The 20567-nt window shown below is 45.0% G+C and overlaps 1 protein-coding gene across 1 annotated transcript in view; it reads right to left on the bottom strand.

Annotated features, from left to right (window-relative positions):
- Nucleotides 1-787: 787 nt before the first annotated feature.
- Nucleotides 788-20567, bottom strand: part of DCAF12 (DDB1 and CUL4 associated factor 12) — a 23812-nt gene continuing 4032 nt past the window's right edge. Inside the window, exons 2-9 of the mRNA XM_026713898.2 lie at nt 19606-19860; nt 12839-13045; nt 10877-10937; nt 9055-9251; nt 6280-6345; nt 4344-4506; nt 3139-3317; nt 788-1775 (exon numbers count right to left, since the gene is read on the bottom strand). Of these exons, the coding sequence (XP_026569683.2) occupies nt 1617-1775; nt 3139-3317; nt 4344-4506; nt 6280-6345; nt 9055-9251; nt 10877-10937; nt 12839-13045; nt 19606-19860 (1287 nt within the window). The 3' untranslated portion in view covers nt 788-1616. The remainder of the gene's footprint in view (nt 1776-3138; nt 3318-4343; nt 4507-6279; nt 6346-9054; nt 9252-10876; nt 10938-12838; nt 13046-19605; nt 19861-20567) is intronic.

A 20567-nucleotide genomic window follows, 5' to 3' on the forward strand; every position in this document is an offset into this window, starting at 1 on the left:
ATTCTGGATGCAAAATTCTGTTAGCAGAAGGTAGCTAATCGCCAGTTTTTAAAAATAAAAACGAAAAATGTGTGCCTATGCACTGGTTTAGCAGTTGCGAACTAGGTATGTGTACAAGTACTTTTACATGTGTGTGTGTGTGTGTGTGTGTAGATAGTTGGATGGAGATGGATGGAGAGAATGATGTGGATGGATAGATGGAGGGATACCATGTTTCCCCCAAAATAAGACTGTCTTATTATTATTATTTTGCCCTCAAAAAAGGCACTAGGTCTTATTTTCAGGGAATGTCATCCACTGAATAACCTCACGTGCATGCATTGCCCCCAGCCTCCTTTTCGCTGTCAAAGGCCTTCAGGAACTACTTCTTCTGAGGCCGGCAAGGCTTTCCTGAAGGCCTCTGCAGCCAATGAGAGAGCTCAGGATCGATCCAGAGCTTTGTTCTCAGCTCCAGAGGTCTTCAGGAAAACCTTGCCAGCCTTGCCAGCTGCAGAAGAAATGAGCCAGCAAGGCAGGTGTCGGGGGTGCGAGGCCTGGCTACACCTGTCCAAAGGTAATAGGGCAGCTCCACCCCATCCCTAGCTTAATTTTTACCCGTCACTCTGGAGTGGGCAGGATCTTAATTAGGGCTTGGTGGGGGGAGCTTAAATTGGATGCACATATAAAAAATCAAGCTAGGACTTACTTTCAGGGTAGGTCGTATTTTGGGGGAAAAAGGGTATAGATATACAGTAGATATATAGATACGCATACACACCTGTAAACTTAACAGAATGTTGAAGTTGTGTTCCTGGTTCTCAGTGGTTGTCTTTAATTCTCTCTCTCTTGAATTAACATGGTAGACTTTTATAAATTAAAAAACGACAACGGAGGTGCCACATTGGCTCAGCGATGAAAACGGCATCCTTATAAAACCTGCACTTCTAAAAGATTGACCCAGAGTTTAGGGGCAGGGCAGACCTAACTCCGTGGATTAGGTAGAAGGGTCTGCGGTATAAATACATGTTGAATTTTAATTGGATCATTTTTATTCCAGGAAAGGTGACCGGCAAAAATACCTGCACGTACATGTACACACACAAGTGTGCGCATGCGCGCGCACACACAGCCCCTGGGCTTTCATAGAAAGCTCGGCAGCAGCCGATCGCATCGAGGAATCCTACCTCCCAGCGAAGTAAGAGAAGGAAAATGAGACTTATGGTCGGTCAGTCGGTTGGCCTGAGCTTGGGGCCAAAGACGCCGCTGTTTTTAGGAAATGCAATAAAAAGGGTGCCAACCCTCACTCTATCGTAGAAAGATCAAAGCAGGTCAACAACCACAACAACCACAACAACCCAAAAGAAATTAAAAAAAAAACAAAAACACCACCCCATTTTTAAAAATGTACAAAAACTTCTGGGAGTCTCGACGGTTTTTCCTCCTTTAAAAAAAAATGTGTGTGTGTGTATTTTTAAACCCCGAGTGGCATCAAAACCAGAAGACGGGAAGGTCCACAAATCCTTTTGTTTTTAAAAAAGGAGAGGAAATGAAGGCGAGGGAGGGGGAGGAGAAGGAGGAGAAGAAAGCCACTTTCTTTCCAGGGGCTTTCCTTTTTCAGGTTGGGGGAAAAAGCATCATTAGCTCCAGAGGCCGGCGTAATTCCCGTGGAGTCCAGAAGGGAGAGGGCCTCCTGCCACGAAAAGCTTCGTGCCCGACGAGTCGTAGCAGTGCGTGTAAACCGCGTTGGGGAAGAAACTGATGTCCGAAAAGTAATTCCTCCAGGTTTCGTCATGATTCTGTCAAAAAAGGAAGCGGACGTCAGTTAGCGAGTGCAACCCACTGCCTTCCCAAGAGCCGGTCTGTACGGGCAGTCCTCAGCTTATGGCCCACAATTATTGAGCCCTCCAGCGTCACAGCCGCTCGCCGAGTTTGGCCCTGTTTTATGAGATTTCCTGCCACCGTCGTTAAGCGAACCACTGCAGGTTGTCAAGCTAGTCACACGGTCGTTAAGTGAATCTGGCTTCCCCCGTGGATGTGGCTTGATAGAAGGTCGCCAGAGGGGATGACGTGAGTCCTGGGACACCACAACCGTCATAAGTACGAGTCAATGGCTAAGCACCTACATTTTAATCATGTGTCAATGGGTTTGCTGCAATAGTTGTGTGAGAAATGTTCACTTTTTTTTGTTAGTGCCGTTACTTTGGTCATGAAACAAAAGTTGAGGACTACCTGCATCTCCCTGGGACCGAGGAAGAAAGACAGGAGGAGCTAAACCAATTCCTGGATTAGCCCCCACTTGCATCAATTGTGTCTGGCAGCAGGAATCGACTGACCAGCTTGTTACCCAATGATGTCATGGGCTCAGAATGAGGGACTGGCCCCAAATGACACCCTGTTGGATTGCTTGCCTAAGGCGGGACTAGAACTCACCATCTCCTGGTGATTAGTCCAGATTCACCCAGTTAGCTTTCGTGCCTACGGTGGAACTAGAACTCACCATCTCCTAGTGACTGGCCCAAAGTCACCCAGCCAGCTTTCATGTCTAAGGCAATACTAGAACTCACCATCTCCTGGTGATTGGCCTAAGGTCACCCTGTCGGTTTTCGTGGTTAAGGCAAGACTAGAAGACTAGAACTCACCGTCTCCTGGTGATTGGCCCAAGGTCACCCTGCCAATTTCCATGTCTAAGGCAAGACTAGAACTCACCATCTCCTAGTGACTGGCCCAAAGTTACCCAGCCGGCTTTTACATCTAAGGCAGGACTAGAACTCACCATCTCCTAGTGACTGGCCCAAAGTCACCCAGCCGGCTTTTACGTCTAAGGCAGGACTAGAACTCACTGTCTCCTGGTGATTGGCAGAAAACCACCCAGCCAGCTTTTATGAGTAAGCCAGGACTTGAACTCACCATCTCCTGGTTTCTAGCTGGACCAAACTGGCTGTCACTGATTGAGTGATTGCTGGTGAAGTTTTGGGATCCATCCTGCCTCTTTTTCAACTGACCAGCTATCACTTCCACCCCGATAATGCAGACTGCCGAAGGACAAACCTACGCGCAGCACCTGGTTTCTAAGGCTCTCCGTAGCCTGACGACCCCTCCCGTGGACTTCTCGGGGAGCCCACCTGAGCCCCCCAGTCTCCTCTTTCTGCAGCTACTCACCAGCCAACCTTTTCCGGTTGAGAGCTTGAGAATTTCACTTCCTGCCAATTTTGATCCGTAGAAATTCTGGGGCGGTTTCTCATCCAGGAACCTCTGGGCTCGGATGTCATAAAACAGCAAGGAGCCCTGCCCGGTCCCCACCGTGATGATGTGCTCGTAGAAGCTCACGGAGCGAATGCCTGTCGCGGAAGAGGGACGGAGGCATTAGGGAACACCGGCAACCAATCCCGGCCCTGCAGGTAGGTCCTTGACCTACGACCACAACGGAGCCCAAAACTCCCCTGGCTGGCTGAGCAGACGGTTGTTAAGTGAGTCTCGCCAGGTTTTACCGTACTTAAGCAAATTGCTGAAGTCACGTGAATGACGCGGTCATTAAGTGAATCTGGCTTCCCCGCCATTGTCTCTGCTTGTCAGAAACTCCCCAAGGCTGCAAATGAGAATCCCCAGGATGCTACAACCATTATAAGTACAGGGAAAGAAAAGGGAGGGAAGGGGAGAAGAGAGAAGGGGAGATGGGAGGAGAGGAAAGGAAGTTAGGAAAAGAAAAGAGAGAGAGAGAGAGAGATAGAAAGAAAGAAGGAAGGAGGGAAGGGAAGGGAAGGGGAGAAGAGAGAAGGGGAGATGGGGGAGGGAAGGAAGTTAGGAAAAGAAAAGAAAGAGAGAGAGAGAGAGAAAGGAAGGAAGGGAAGGGAAGGGAAGGGAAGGGAAGGGAAGGGAAGGAAAGGAGAAGGAAAGGAAAGGAGAGGAAGGAAGGAAAGGAAAGAAAGGAAAGAGAGAGAGGAAGAAAGGAAAGGAAAGGAAAGGAAAGGAAAGGAAAGGAAAGGAAAGGAAAGGAAGACAGGACAGAATAGAATATGTGGAATGGAACCCAATGGAAGGGAACAGAACAGAACAGAATAGAAAATATGGAATGGCATGAATAGAAATAGGAATAGAACAGAAGGAAGAGACCGTGGAGGTCTTCTAGTCCATCCCCCTGCTTAAGCAGGACAACCTATACTGTTTCAGATAAGTGACTGTCTAGTAGTCTCTTTAAAGAGACAAGGAAGGAAGGAAGGAGGAAAGGAGGAAGGAAGGAAGGAGGAAGGAAGGAAGGAAGGAAGGAAGGAGGAAGGAGGCAGCTCTGAGTTGTGCGGGGGTAAGAGCTGGATCCCCACACATTTTTCATACCGCACCCCCGAACGTTCCCCGGAAGGCATCCTTACCGCTTCCTCGCTCTCTGGAGCAGACGGACTTAACCTTGTGGGAAGGCTGTCGGGGGTCCAGGAGAGAGACATGGGCCTGAGACCCCACGGCGTACACCGACCACTCCTGACCATAGGCCAAACACACGTTCTCCCGGCAGTAGGGTAGCTTGGTGGAGAGGAGCTGCAAAAGCCAGAAAGGGGCGGGGGGGAAAAACCTGGGTGAACATTGGAAGACCCACACAAACCACGGAAAGTCCGAAGGACATTGAAATAAGCCGAATCAGAGCCACTTCTGGATATATTTTACAGCTGGACGCCACGGACACCCTCCCTAGCAGGGATTTCACACAAGGTACGCAATCCGCCACACAACTGAGATTGCAACCAGACCACGCAGGCTACTTTCCACAGACAAAGAGTTGAGACTGGCAGGCCTAAGCTTCGGCTTTCCAAACGTGGCCACCTTTTAGAACTTCCTGGACTTCAATCCCCAGAATTCCCCAGACAGCAGCTGGCTGGGGAATTCTGGGAGCTGGAGTTCACAAATCTTAAAAGTTGTGAAGTTTGGAGAACCCCCAGTTATAGACCAAGGATTGGCAATTAATTTTCCCGAGGGGCCACATGAAAAACTGGAACTCTTGTGGAGGGCCAAACCAATAGAGGAAAAATTGGGGGAAAAAGTCACCTTCAAAATGAAAGCCATGCCGTTGTGTTGTGTGCATGGTGTGTACACTTATGTACATTTGATTTTTAATTTCCAATGGATCTCACGCGGGCTAGACAGGGACAGCCAAAGGGCCAGAGGTGACCCAGGGAACGTAAAATACCCAGGTCTCTTATTAGACCTCCTGCATGAACAGGGGGCTGGACTAGAAGACCTCCAAGGTCCCTTCCAGCTCGATTCTGATTTTTTTTCTGATTAATACTATACCTAAATATTGGCACAGGTCGCTATAACTTTCTACAGTCATTAAGTGACCGGTCATAACTCAAGGAGTACCTGTAACGCAGGCCTTAGCATCACAGATCACAAACAATCCTTTGTTTAAAAAAGCACTGGGTTTTAAACTTTGATGTTATGCGTGTAACTTATGCCAACAAAAGCTTCCTTATTTTCTCCCTCGGGAACGTGTACAGAAATTTCGGTGGATGATGAAGCTTTACAACACAACAGAAATGTTGTTTTTGAATGCACAACTCTTTGACCCCAAAATAATTTGGCCTGATTCCACTGTGCTGGTTGTCAGCACAACCCAGCGCAAAGCCAAGTTCGCCCTTACACCCAAACCAGGAAATTCTAGTTTAGTTTTTAACCTGCTGTGTTCATCGATCTAACAGAAGGTCCTTCTTGTCCACCACCGAAAGGCAAGACAAGAAGCGATGGAGGGAAACTAATCCACGAGAGAAACCACGGGGAATAAGGAGGAATTTCTGGACAGCAAGGAGAATTAACCAGTGGAACAGCTGGCCACCAGATGGTGTGGGTGCCCCATCACTGGAGACTTTTAAGACGACACTGGACAACCATTTGTCTGAAATGGTATAGGGTCTCCTGCTTGAGCAGGGGGCTAGACTAGAAGACCCCCAGAGGTCCCTTCCAACTCCTGTTCTGTTCTACTTATTATTCTATTCTATTCTACTTATTCTATTCTATTCCTTATTCTATTCTATTTTCTGGTCTATATTATTTATGTTCTGCATTCTATTCTGTTCTATTCTCCTATTCTATTCTATATCATATTATATTCTGCATTCTATTCTATTTTCTCTTCTCGTGTTTCTATTTTTATTATATTCTCATCTCTTCTATTTTCTATTCTATTCTACTTATTCTTCTCATTCTCATTCTTATTCTATTCTCTATTCTATCCTATTCCCTATTCTGTTCTTATTCTCTATTCCATTATTCTCTTGTATTCTATGAACTTCTGTGGGCAGGTGTGAAGGGAGTTACCTTGGACAGCATGTGTTCTGCTTTCCAGAGGTGAAAATATCCATCCAGAGAAACAGCTCCCAGTTCCTGGAAGAGAAAAAATATTAACCGTTTAGGCAACTGGGACGTGAAATTTTCCGCTTGCACCCCTTAATAATTAGCCATTTTGTTTTTTTTTTCTGAAAACAGAGGCTGACTTTACAGGCAGGTGGTCCTCCACTCACGATCACAATTGAGCCATTGCTTCACGAGACAGTTGTTAAGTGAGCTTTGCTCCCATTTTATGACTCTCGTCACAGTTAAGTCGAATCACTGCGACTGTTAAATTTAGTCACACGGTTGTTAAGTAAATCTGGCTTCCCCAGACTTTGTCAGAAGGTTGCTAAAGGAGATCCCATGACCCAGGATCCTGCGACCGTCATAAATGTGAACCCATTGCCAAGCGTCTGAATTTTGATCACATGACGAAAAAGTGGGAAAAGCAGCTTTCTTCCAGTGCTATTGTTACTTCAAACAGTCACTAAAGAAATGGTTGTAAGTCAAGAACTACCAGTATTGCAGAAATCTTCAGACTGCTTGGTTTTGGCTTAGCACCATCCGAATGTAGCCATTATCATCATAACTAAATGATGGTTTACCGCTTAGCAGGGCACTAGACCAGGGTAGCTGTCATGCCCCTGTTGGAATCTGCTGACAGGGAGTGGGAGTGTGGCTCTGGTGGCTGTGGAGGAAACTGGGGAAGGGCACAGAGGAAGACCCACGGCCACCCCCTCTTCATCCTAAGGCATGCAGGGAGGAGCGGAGAAGGGAGCAATGTGGGTTACGGGGGAGAAAAAGGCCCTGATTCCCTTCATTAGCTGCAGCTGGAAAAACAGGATTTAAAAAGGGTATTTGTGCACAGCACCTTGCTGGAAGCATAATGTGAATTATCTTTGTTTGTCAAGTCTTATCTGGGTTCTGGCATCCTCCCAACTGTGTGTGTTTCGTTATCTTTTGAAGTCTGCAATTCCTTATCCTGCCCTGTCTCATTAATTGCTGCAATGTGGTTTGTGTTGGTTTTTATTTATAATCTATATGTAGTCTGGGTGCGGATGAAATTTCTTCCCGTTAAAAACTGTTCTTGGGAGAGTTTTTTCTCCAGCCGATGATAACTGGACATTGGAGGCCAAGTTGGAGGAATTAATTTACCTACTTTTGTGACTTTGTTGCTTTTGTGCCACGCCCCTTTGGGTCATCACAGTAGCTGTCTGCGGTCTAAACAAACTATTGTTAAGTCGAGGATTACCTCTAGAAATACAGGGAGCCTTTGACCAGTCATTTAGTGACCGTTCAAAGTTACAACAGCACTGAAAAAAGTGACTTATGACCATTTTCCAGAGTTACAATCTTCGCAGCATCCCTGTGGTCGTGTGATCAAAATTAAGACGCTATGAGAATATCCTAAGAAAAATGAAACAAGTTATAACATGAATTGGAATTGGATAAGTTTAGTATTTAATGCTAATAAGGAAAACGTGATATGAAATTGAATAAATAAAATGAATAGCTAACTATGGTCATGTTGTCATACTGAGATGTGAAACCTGGAACCGCACTGCTTGCCAAGTGAGAATTTTTTATTTTAAAACAAAAACAAAATTGGGGAGGAAATTGAGTAATGAAATTACTAGGTATGTTGGTACTAGGTGGTTGGCATTAGGAGAGAGTATTGAAATGTTGAAAATAAGCAATGAAAGATTATGATTTAATGTGAACATGTGTATTAAGAGATAGAATTGGTATTATTAATTTTGTCTATACTAAAATGTATGATATATTGATGCCACATTGTTAATGTATTGCTGTGTATGTGCAGATTGAAATTAAAAAAAAACTTGATTACAAAATAAAATAAGATGCTTGGCAACAGACACGTACCTATGACTGTTGTAGAGTTCCAGGGTTACGTGGTCTCCTTTTGTGACCTTCTGACAAAGGTCAAGGGGGAAGCCAGATTCAATAAACAACTATGTGGCTTATTTAAACAACCTCAGGGACTGACTTAACAACTGAGGCAGAAAAGGTTGTAAAAAACAGGGAGTCGACTCATATTTCTCTGGTCTTTTTAGAGTTGCCAACAGAAAGGGAGAGGAGAGCAGTGTAGCAGCTTGGAAATTGAAAGTGCATTCCATACATGTTTTCAAAGGTAGTAACTAGGTGACTGAAGTTTCTGCCCTGAAAAATTCTAACTGGAGAGCATGATTGAGGACTCTGGGCTATGGATGTATCTCATTGGAGAATATGAACTACGATACACCCAGGGGGTGGAGGGGAAAACCAGGGTCAAGGTTGACAATGAATTATGTGCCTTGGAGTCGGCTACACCCAGACAGTTCCAGTCATGTTAACTCCCAATAAATCCTTTGGAAGTTTTGGAAGTTCAGCTTGAGATTCATGATTTAATTGGGGGTAATTGCCGGAACCCTGACACAGGGCAAAACTCACTTAAGAAATGTCTCACTTAACAACGGAAATCATCTTCTTTAAATGACCCCATAATCCCTTGGCAGGGTGGAGTCTGGGCCACCTGAATGGAGCTGAGCATTGCCTGGCCAGATGCCCTTCCTGTCCCCAATGTGGAGTTTTATTCAGCAGATATACTGAATGCCTGCCTCTACCTAAGATCGAACTCACAGCCTCCTGATTGTGAGGCGAGAGCTCCATCTCTAGGCCACCGCACCACACGTTTAACAATGGAAACGTTGGGCTCAATTATGGTCGTACGCCGAGGACTACCTGTCTCTCCATTGTCCCAACCTTGTTCCTGTTGTTGAAAGCAAGCGCCCGGACTTTGCAGTTGGCTGGGTTGGTGTTCTCCTTGGGTATGTCCTTCAGGGCCCTGTGGGTGATGTGGGCATAGACGGGGACGGGTTGCGACAGGTTGCGCCGGGCGTCACTCTTGGCCAAGACTTCATCCGTCACTTCCCAGAGGCCCATTGAACCATCTCGGGAACCTGCCGGAAAAAAGCACGTTCAAGCCCATTTCAAAAGCAGGTCCAAGAAAGGAGAATATTTATTCATTCGTTCAATTTAAAGAACGGTTGCTGGAATTGGGAGTGTCTAGAACCAGGGGTGACATGACAGCAGTCTTCCAATATTTGAAGGACTGCCCCAAAGAAGAAGGGGGTCAAGCTAGTCTCCAAAGCACCAGAGGGCAGGACAAGAACCAAAAAGGATGGAAACTGATCAAGGAGAGATTCAACCTGGAATTGAGGAGGAATTTCCTAACAGTGAGGACAATTAACCAGTGGAACAGCTGGCCACCAGAAGTTGTGGCTGCTCCATCCCTGTAGGTTTTTAAGAAGAGATTGGACAGCCATTTGTCCAGAATGGCATAAGATCTCCTGCTTGAGCAGGTGGATGGTCTAGAAGACCTCCAAGGTCCCTTCCAACTCTGTTAATCCACAAAGGGAAAGCCAACTTAGAACTAAGGAGAAACTTTCTAACAGTGAAGGCAATCAACCAGGGGAACAGCTTGCCACCAGAAATTGTGGGTGCCCCATCTCTGGAAGTCTTTAAGAAGAGATTGGAGAACCATTTTTCTAAAATGCTATCGGGTCTCCTGTTTGAGCAGGGATTGGACTAGAAGACCTCCAAGGTCCCTTCCAACTCTGTTATCCTATTCTATCCTATCCTGATTTGTAGGCTGTCCAGTAAGTCTGGATGGCTTAGAATGTTAAAAAAGGATAAAACTATACGAAACATGCATATAGTGTGAATAAAATACTATAAAAATATGAATTCGATATGTTTGGCATAACAGATTTTACTCTTATCACTGGAGAAGGCAGAAATATTATTATAAGCTAGATGATAGATAATTGATTGATAGATGATAGATGAGATAGATAGACGAAGGATATACTATAGATAGATGATAGATGAATGAGATAGATGATAAAGATAGATAGATGAATGATATAGATAGATAGATAGATAGATAGATAGATAGATAGATGAATGATACAGAGATGAACGAGATAGAGATGATATAGATAATAGATGAATGAGATAGATAATATAGATGATAGATGAATTAGATAGATAGATAGATAGATAGATAGATAGATAGATAGATAGATAGATAGATAGATAAAGATAGATGAATGATACAGAGAGATGAATGAGATAGAGATGATATAGATAGATGAATGAGATAGATAGATAGATAGACAGACAGACAGACAGACAGATAGATAGATAGATAGATAGATAGATAGATAGATAGATATAGGTAGGTAGAGGTATACGTATAGGTAGAGAGAGAGAGTAGAACACAGTGGCCTCGAACCTTGGCAACTTTACCACTTGTGGACTTTAACTCCCAGAATTCCCCAGCCAGCATGCATTGGCTGGGGAATTCTGGGAGTTGAAGCCCACAAACCATAAAAGAGCCAGGGTTGGAGACCCCTTGAAAGTTGTAATATTTTTAGTCAACATTTTGTTTATATCTGGGCTCATGGCTGTAATGAAATTTGAACACATCTCCTCTAAAAAGTACGATTTATTTGATAATAATAATAATAATAATAATAATAATAATAAAAATAATAATAATAATAATAGTTTTGAGGGTTACCAGAAACAGCCATCGTATCACTAATCCATGCAATAGAAAATATCCAATCTTTGTGTCCATCCTAAAAAGAAAGAAAGAAAGAAGAAATAGCGTGAAGGCGAAGAAATCAGGTGATTGTAGCACAGTCAATGCTCACCGACCGTTGAAGAAATTTGAACGTATTTTTACAGTACTTGAGTACAGGTACAGTACAGTCCTTGACATACGACAACTGGGACCAGAATTTCCATTGCTAAGCGAGGCATTTGTGAAGCGAATCATATCCGATTTTACTACCTTTCAGGGGGTACCGTTGTTAACTGAAACTGCCGTTCTTAAGTGAGTCACCTATTAAGTGAATCCAGCTTTCCCCATTGACTTTGCTTGTCAGAAGCTGGTCGGGAAAGGTCACAAACGGGGATCACGTAACCCGCAGAATAGTGCAAGCGGCGCAAGTACATGACAGTTGCCAAGCTTTTGATCACGTGATCATGGGGGCGCTGCCACGGTTGTTAAGCATGACAAGTGGTCATAAGTTACTTTTTTTCAGTGCCAGCGTAAATTTAGTGAATGGTCGCTAAATGAACTGTCATAAGTCAAGGACTAACGGCGTAATGAAAAAGAGAACAAGTTGGCTCAATCGATTGCCTTTCAATGCCTCTGTCAACTCCTACAATATTTCTCTGGTCTTTTTAGAGTTGCCAACAGAAAGGGAGGCGGGAGCAGTGCAGCAGCTTGCAAAACCGAAAGCGCATTCCATAAATGTTTTCAAAGATAGTAACTAGGTAACTGAAGTTTCTGCCATGCAAAATTCTAACTGGAGAGCATGATTGATGACTCTGGGCTATGGAGGTGTCCCATTTGAGAATATGGATTACGATACACCCAGGGGGTGGGGGAAAACCAGGGTCAAGGGTGACAATGTATGATGTGCCTCAGAGTCGTCTACACCCAGGGCAGTGCCGGTCATGTTAACTCCCAATAAATCCTTTTGAAGTTTTGGAAGTTTGGCTCGAGGCTCGTGATTTAAATGGGGGTCAGTGCCAGAATCCTGATAGCCTCAACAATTCCATAGGGATTTTAAACGACTCTTCACTGAAGTTACCAAGACAATACAGGTAGTCCTCGACTTACAACCCAAACAGAGCCCCAAGTTTCGGGGAGTCATTTGCAAAGGGAGTTTTGCCCCGTGTTATGACCTTTCTTGCCTCCGTTGTTAAGTGAATCACTGCAGTGGATAAGTTAGTAACCCAGCGGTTAAGTAAAAGGCTTCCCCCGTTAACCTTGTGTCAGGGTTCCGGCGATTGCCCTAATTAAATCACGAGCCTCGGGCCAAAAGAATTCAAAAGATTTATGAGAAGCAACGTGCCGGCATTAACCTAAATGAAGCCAACTCTGGCATATGTAATTTACAGTTCCCCGTAACCCTGTTTCCCCCCATCCCCCGGGGTGTGTCATCAATCAGATTCTCCAATAAAGCACATCCACGGGCTGGATGTCATCAATCAGATTCTCCAATGAAGGATTTTCAGGGCAGAAGATCCGGTAGCCTAGCTACAATCTTTTTAAGATGCGGGTGGAATGTACTCCTGGTTTTAAACTGATGTACTGCTCCTTCAGATTCCCCGCCCCCTAGTTTATGGCAACTTGAAAACATGCACTGGAATGCTTTACGAGTTGACACTTGGTCTGTCGGAAGGTCGCAAAAGGGGATCACGTGACTCGGGGACTCTGCAATGACAGTCATTAAGTACACGCCAGTTGCCAAGCCTCTGGATTCTGATCAGGTGACCCACAGGGATGCCACAAAGATCGTACGAGTGAACAACAGCCCTAAGTCACTTTTGGCCAGCACTGTTGCAACTTTGAACGGCCACCGAACGGACTGTTGTTAAGTCGAGGACTTCCTGTACCCAATCCGACCTTCTTGAGAGCTCGTCTCAAAGCTTTCCCCGCCATCTTTGCCCCTGGAAAGGAACTTACGTCTCCCACGCAGATGGGATCGAGGGTGGGCAGGCGATAAATAGCCAGGCTGTTGGGGTTATCGCCCCCGGTGGCCAAGAGGGTCCGGGAAGGGTTGAGCTCGATGGCGTGGATCCCACAGCCCTGCTGGTTGACGATGTGGGGCTCTCGATCCTTCAGGATGGGGATCTTGGTGATCTGCCCAGTTTGGACGTCGACTACAAACAACTGCAAGAGACGGGTGGGGTGGGTTGAGACATTTCAAGAAGGTATTATGGATTAGGAAGCTACACGGAAAGGTGGAGGACGGGCTCATTGATAGCAGAGAATATTTGTAGCTCGGGGTTAAACGGTGAGGTCCTCGGTGCTCACCTCTGTTTTCTTGCAGACATTTCACAACCCAACTAAGTAACATCATCAGTGCTGGAAGGGAGGGGTTGCAGAGGAGGAGGAGGAGGAGGAGGAGGAGGAAGAGGAGGAGGAGGACTGTAGGATCCAGGGTGCTCTCTGAGCTTAGTGGTTTTCTTGCAGACATTTCACTACCCAGCTAGGTAACTTCATCAGTGCTAGAAGGGAATGTGGTTTGTGGAAAGGAGGAGAGGAACGACTGTGGGGTCCTTTGTGCTCTCTGAGTTTTGTGGCTTTCTTTCAGACGTTTCATGACCCAGCTAGGTAACATTATCAGTGCTAGAAGGTGTGGAGTTGAGAAGGAAGAGGAAGAGGACTGTAGGGTCCATGGTGCTCTCTGAGCTTGGTGGTTTTCTGGGAGATATTTTATGATACAAGTAGGGGACATCATTAGTGCTAGAAGGCAATGGCGTTTATAGAGAGGAGGAGGAGGAGGAGGAGGAGGAGGAGGAGGAGGAGGAGGAGAATTGTGAGGTCATTGGTGCTCTCCGAGCTTACTGGTTTCCTTGTAGACATTTCATGACCCAACTATATAATGTCATCAATATTAGAATAGAGTGGGGTTTGCAGAATTAGGAGAGGAGGGAGAAGAGACTGTGGGATCCCTGGTACTCTTTGAGCTTGGTTCTTTTTGCAGACATTTCATGACCCAACTAGGTAACATCATCAGTGCTAGAAAGGAGTGGAGTTTGCAGAGAGGAAGAGGAGGAGAACTGTGGGGTCCTTGGTACTCTCTGACCTTGGTGGTTTTCTTGCAGACGTTTCATAATTCAATTAAGTAATGTTATCAGTGCTAGAAGGGAGTGAACTTTATGTGGTGGTGGTGGTGGTGGACAAGGAGGAGGAGGAGGAGAATTGTGGGGTCCTTGCTACTCTGTGAGCTTGGTGATTTTCTTGCCGACGTTTCATGACCCAACTAGGTAACGCTATCAGTGCTAGAAGGGAGTAGGGTTTGCTCTTCGCCAAGAACAGTCCCTGACAACAACGAGAGGGCAAGTCCCTAGTCTGTCACGGGGGAAATCAATAGCCCACCGATGATTTAAGGTACGTACAACTTTCTCATCCGTGCATTACAAGGATGACGGCTCCCATTTTTGCATGGAGGGCATCACCTTCCAGGAAACCACGGTTATTAGTACTCCAGATATGATATCCAATGAAATTCAGGAGCGCCCAAACCATGTTTAAGCACCCCGAGGCAGAAGCCCAGAGGGACCTTTCTGATGGTCCCAAAATCAAGTCAGAAAAGCAAGTCAGTCTCATAGAGGAGGAGGAGGTGATTAAGGAAAGAATGGAATGTGCAGAAATGAGTAGATTAACATTAGCAATAAGAGAGCAAGAAGAAAAAGAATATTTTAAGATGTGGGATTTATTCTATCAATGGTTAGAAAAGCAGGAAATTGAAGTATAACACAATAGTAATGATAGGTTACAATCGATTATGACAGAATGATAATATGAATTAAAAAGTAAAATCATTACTCCAAAGAATAATATGGGTTTGAAATTAAAGTCTAATGATGATGTAATAATAATATAATATGGAAAGTTGACTAATGTAATATGAATGTAAACTTTAACTTGAGGAAAAAAACTACAGTTTTTGTGCACAAGAAATATGTGCCAACTGACACACTGTATAATTGAAAGAAGATTTTATTTGTTGTTTTATGTTTATGTTTGTCTATGTTTGTTTTTAAAAATAAAAAAAACTTTTTTTCCAAAAGAAAAAAGAAAGAAAGAAAAGCAGGCCAGGTGCAATTAGTCAACAAGACACCATTTAAAAAAAAAATTAAAGCCTCATCCAGGCCGATCCAGTTTGGCCGCATTTTCTCCAAGCTCTGCCAGTCAACAAAAAGGGACACACCTGTTGTGTGTACGGGGCACACCAGGTCTCCTGACCTCCTCTGTGCAGATGTTGGAAGCGAGATGTGGCCAAAAATAAAGACGAATTGCAAAAAAAAAAACACCTGGCAAAAGGAGAATAATTCCTCAAGGTCTCCAGGGTCTTTTGGACAAGGTGCTTGGATGCAGCAATGAAACGTAGTCCTTAACTTACAACCATTAATATTGGGCTGTATTTGGAACATAGGTAGTCCTCGAAATATGACCACAATTGAGCACGAAATTTCTGTTATTAAGGGAGACTATTTCTTAAGCGTGTTTTTCCCTCCATTTCATGTTTTTTGTCACCGCGGGTAAGGGAATCACTGCCGTCGTTAAGTGAGAAACACGTCTGTTGAGTGAATCTGGCTTCCCCATTGACTTGGCTTGCCAGCAGGTCGCAAAAGGGGAATCGCGTGAACCTGCGATTGTCGTAAATATGAGTCAGTGGCCAAGCGTGTGAATTTTGTTCACACGATCAGGCTGCACACGTCATGTGAAAAATGGGCGCGGGTCGATATTGTAACTTTGAACGGTCACTACCGTTAGATGGGGAACTCATCAGATATGCAGATGACACCAAGCTGGCAGGAATAGCCAGGAGCGCTCCAGGAGATGGGCTTAAGGAGATGGATCTTGACAGACTTGAACATTGGGCGCTATCTAACAAAATGAAATTCAAGGGTGAAAAAAGTCAGGTTCTGCACTTAGGCAAGAAAAACCCAAATGCCCAGGTACAGTATATGTGGTACCTGCCTCAACGGTGAGAGAGGGATCTTGGAGTCCCAGTGGACTATCATCCCTTGCTCCTGTGTACAGGTATAATATAGGTGTTACCTGGTTCAATAGCAGTAACTGTGAGAAGCATCTCCGAGTCCTAGTGGACAGTCACTTAAATAGGAGCCAGCCGTGTGCTGCAGCTGCCAGAAAGGCCAACGCAGTTCTAGGCTGCATCAATAGAGGGACAGAATCAAGATCATGTGCAGTGTTAACATCACTTGGGAAGGCCACACTTGGAAGACGGCATTCAGTTTGGGTTGCCACGATGTGAAAAGGAGGTTGAGACTCTGGAAAGAGTGCAGAGAACAGCAACGAAGATTAAGGGAGGCTAAAACATACAAAGAACAGTTGCTGGAATTGGGTACGTCTCGTTTAATGAAAAGAAGGACTAGGGGTGACGTTATAGCAAGGTTCCAAAATCTCAGGGGCTGCCTCAAAAGAAGTGGGAGTCAAGCTATTCTCCAAAGCCCCAGAAGGCAGGACAAGAAGCAACGGGTGGAAACGGGTCAAGGAGAGATTCAACCTGGAACTAAGGAGGAATTTCCTGACAGTGAGGACAATTAACCAGTGGAACGGCTTGCCACCGGAAGTTGTAGGTGCTCCAACTGGACGTTTTTAAAGAAGAGATTGGATAACCATTTGTCTGAAGTGATGTAGAGTTTCCTGCCTGAGCAGGGGGTTGGACTAGAAGACCTCCAAGGTCCCTTCCAACTCTGCTATTCTATTCCTATTCTATTCTATTCTACTCTACTCTACTCTACTCTACTCTATTACTCTCCTCTCCTATTCTTTTGCATTCTGTCTTCTCTACTCTAGTCTAGCTCCTGCTTTATTCTATTCTATTCTATTCTATTCTATTCTATTCTATTCTATTCTATTCTATTCTATTCTATTCCTCTACTCTACTATTCTTTTGCATTCTGTCTACTCTACTCTACTGTACTCCTGCTCCCGCTCTATTCTATATTCTATTCTTATAACCATTCGTTTAGGGACCAGAATTACATTGGCACTGAAAAAAAGTGACATGATCATTTTCCCTCATTCTCACAGGATCAAAAATTCAGATCTTTGGCATCTTAATGACCGGGGTCACGGGATCACCTTTTGCGGCCTGACAAGCTGAGTCAGTAGGGAAGCCAAATTCGCTTAACAACTGGGTTAGTAACTTAACCACTGGAGGGGATTCACTTAAGAAAACTAATGTGTGGCAAGAAAGGCCGTAAAATGGAGCACAACTCATTTAACAACAGCCTCACTTAGAATGGTTGGGCTCAGTTGGGGTTGTAAGTCAAGGACTACCTGTCCAGCACTTATATTACTGAAACCAGTCAAGAGCTTTGCAGAACAGTAACACGTTCTCTCTCATGCATACACACTCACACACAGACCACGCAACACAGAAGGCAAAATGTCTGCAGTCCAGGTGAGAGGCAGGCAATACATGAACTGAGTTTACTTGCTGCAGATCGTTAATCACGGTTTCCAGCTGCAACAGCTGGCCTCAGAACAAAAGCTAAACCAAAAATAAATCCAAGCCATGTCCTGGCTGGGAAAATCAGAACTCTTCCTTCTTATTTTTAATAAAAAGTAAGGGGGGGGTTGGGTTGGGGTGGAGCCCATTTCTGGGCAGAAACATTTCATTTCTCTAACATGAGGGATGGAAAATGAGCTACTGAAGAATTTACAGAGTATTATGGGGTAAACCATAGTTGGTGAAGAGAAAAGAGAAGAGTTGGAAGGGACCTTAGAGGTCCTCTAGTCCAACCCCCTGCTAGGACAGGAAACCCTATACCATTTCTTGTTGTGGCTCCGGGCTTGGATTCAGCTCCTGTGTCTGATATGAGTTCAAGTGAGGAGGACATGGCAGAAAAATATGAGCCGGCATGGCTCAGTGATTGGACTGGTAACCAGGATGAGGAGATGGACGTGACAAAGGACGACAGACCTGATATATTAGAATTGTCAGGACCTTTGACCTCCTCTGGTTCCTTATCTGATCAACAGCCGGGAATGGCTGACAGGGAAGTTTTGAGAGAGTCTTCTAGTGGAGATGAGAACTTGGAAAATTTGTGGTTAAATGTAAGGAACAGAAGATGGTTGAGAAGGCAAAATCAGCTGGAGCAAAGGAGGAGGGCGAGTCAGTAAATTAGCACGTTGCCTCAATGAGTATAAAAGGACACAGCTGGGTTGGTACATTTTGCCAGGAACAAAGTGACTTATTGAGTGAGGACGTTACAGCAAGAAGCTCTGAGACTGGAGATTTATTGCCAGGACTGGTTTGCCGGACAGAGTAAAGATTTATGCTGTGGATTGAGATTTCTGCCAGCCGTTATCTTGTAAGACTTCTTTCTGTTTGATTTAATTTGAAACGGCTGCTTTCTGTTTTGTTCGTTTGAATTTTGAAGGGGAGTCATAACAATTTCTTATATTTCTTCTATAACCCTATAAATTAACCTAAATCACTAAGCCAACTTCAATGAAGCCAGAATCCATTCAATTTGGGCAGGCAATAAAATTGAAATCTTAAGTTGAAAAAGGGGCATTGAAAGAATATCCGAAGGACAGAGAAGAAGATGCACTGAAGCTCGTAGGCCTGGAAGGCCCACCAGCTACAGGTGAGACCAAACCGGCCTACAAGAAAGACCCAAGGAAGAACAGAATGGCAGCATGGGAAGAGGAAGTATTACATGGCCAAGACATCAAATGCTGTAATGACGCTGAAGAAACAGCGGGGACCACCTAGTAAGCTGCTGCCAGAAGATCGCCCAGGCTGACTACAAGCAGCGGCAGGACAAAGTAGCAACAATGGTGCATTGGAAGACCTGCAAAAAATACCATTTGCCTGCGAGCAAGAATTTGGTGGAACCATAAAATAGAGAAAGTCATAGAAAATGAAGAATTGCACTGGGACTTTAGAATTCAGAGAGACAGGCACCTGCCACACCACACCCTGGACCCAACAACTGTCGATTAGGCGGTTGTCTGGAGGCAGCAGAAGAGAAAGAATTAGAGAGGATCATAAAATGCAAAGACCTACAAATAGAAGTCAAATGACGATAGCATAAGAAAGCAAAGGAAGTACACCAACAGTGATAGGTGCCTTGGGTGCAATCCCAAAACAACTGGAACCCCACTTAATGGTTAATTGGCATTAACAAAAAAACCATTAGTCAATTGCAAAGGTAGCTTTGACTTCGAACAGCTTCCATCCTGCGACGATAAAACCTTTAACATCACAAAACATCAACATCTGCCTATCTCCGTTCCTTGGGAAGAACTCGATACGTGAGTAAAAATGCCAAATCCAGTTTGAACATCTGGATAACTGTGATGAGCCATAATTTGCAATTAAAAGATGGGGAGGAAGGGAGCAAGATGCACACTGGGAGAGGCAGCTTCTCTTAATCCAGAAGTCTCCAAACTTGGCGACTTTAAGACTTGGCGACTTTAAGACTCCCATATTGGCTGGGAAATTCTGGGAGTCGAAGTCACAAATCTTAAAAATTGCCATTGGAGATCCCTGTCACCTCCTGTCGCCTGTATGGTCCAAAGTGATTTTATAAATTCACACATTTTTTTAAAAATGCCATTTCTTCCTCTCACCCTTCTGCCTGGTGTACCCTGGAGGACTAACGGCAAGAGTTACGTTTTTGTGCCATCCATCCGCTGGTGGGAGGAACACCAAGGCAATAACCACGGGAACGCACACTTACCGTGTTGCATTTTGTCCCACACACCACTTGCCGGTGGTTCAACCACTGCGACGCAAAGACTTTGTTAAGAGTGCCCAGGTGAAATTCTCTTTCCTTCAGCAACCCAGGCAGCTGCTGAGCCGCGTACGCGTGCAACAAGCGGTGGTAGCTGGACTCGTTGGAAAGCCGCACCTCTCGTCCTTTCAGGTAGCACACCAGGGACCGCTTCACTGGAGGAAGCCTCTTCCTTTTGTGAACCGAGTGATCCCAGCCGTACTGCGGGGAAAGTAATGACAGGAAATCGCTCATGAGCCGCAGTGGCACAGGGGTCAGAGTGCGGTACTGCAGGGCTACTCCTGCTGCCTACCAGCTGCCTGCAATTTGGCAGTTCGAATCCCACCAGGTTCAAGGTTGACTCAGCCTTCCGTCCTTCCAAGGTGGGTAAAATGAGGACTCAGATTGATGGGGGCAAGAGGCTGACTCTGTAAACTGTTTAGAAAGAGCTGCACAAGCACTGTAAAGAGGTATAGAAGTCTAAGTGCTATTGCCTTTCCTTCCTTCCTTCCTTCCTTCCTTCCGTCCTTCCTTCCTTCCTTCCTTTCCTTCTTTGAGCAATCACAGTGGTTAAAATGCATTATTGCAGGCTAATTCTGCCAACTGTCAGCAGTTCGACTCTCACCAGGCTCAAGGTGGATTCAACCTTCTATCCTTCCAAGGTTGCTAAAGTGAGGACCCAGATGGTTGGGGGCAAGGGGCTGACTCTGTAAACCACTTAGAGAGGGCTGGAAAACACTATAAAGCGGTATATAAGTGTAAGTGCTATTGCTATTCCTTCCTTCCTCCCTCCCTTTTTTCATGTTTCCTTCCATCCATATTTTTTTTCCTTCCTTCCTTCCTTCCTTCCTTCCTTCCTTCCTTCCTTCCTTCCTTCCTTCCTTCCTTCCACCAGGGTGGCACAGTGGTTAGAATGTAATACTGCAGGC

This window comes from Pseudonaja textilis, chromosome 2 (genome assembly GCF_049901715.1).
Source record: "Pseudonaja textilis isolate UNSWEBS1 chromosome 2, rPseTex1.2, whole genome shotgun sequence".
In the NCBI taxonomy this organism is placed as follows: domain Eukaryota; kingdom Metazoa; phylum Chordata; class Lepidosauria; order Squamata; family Elapidae; genus Pseudonaja; species Pseudonaja textilis.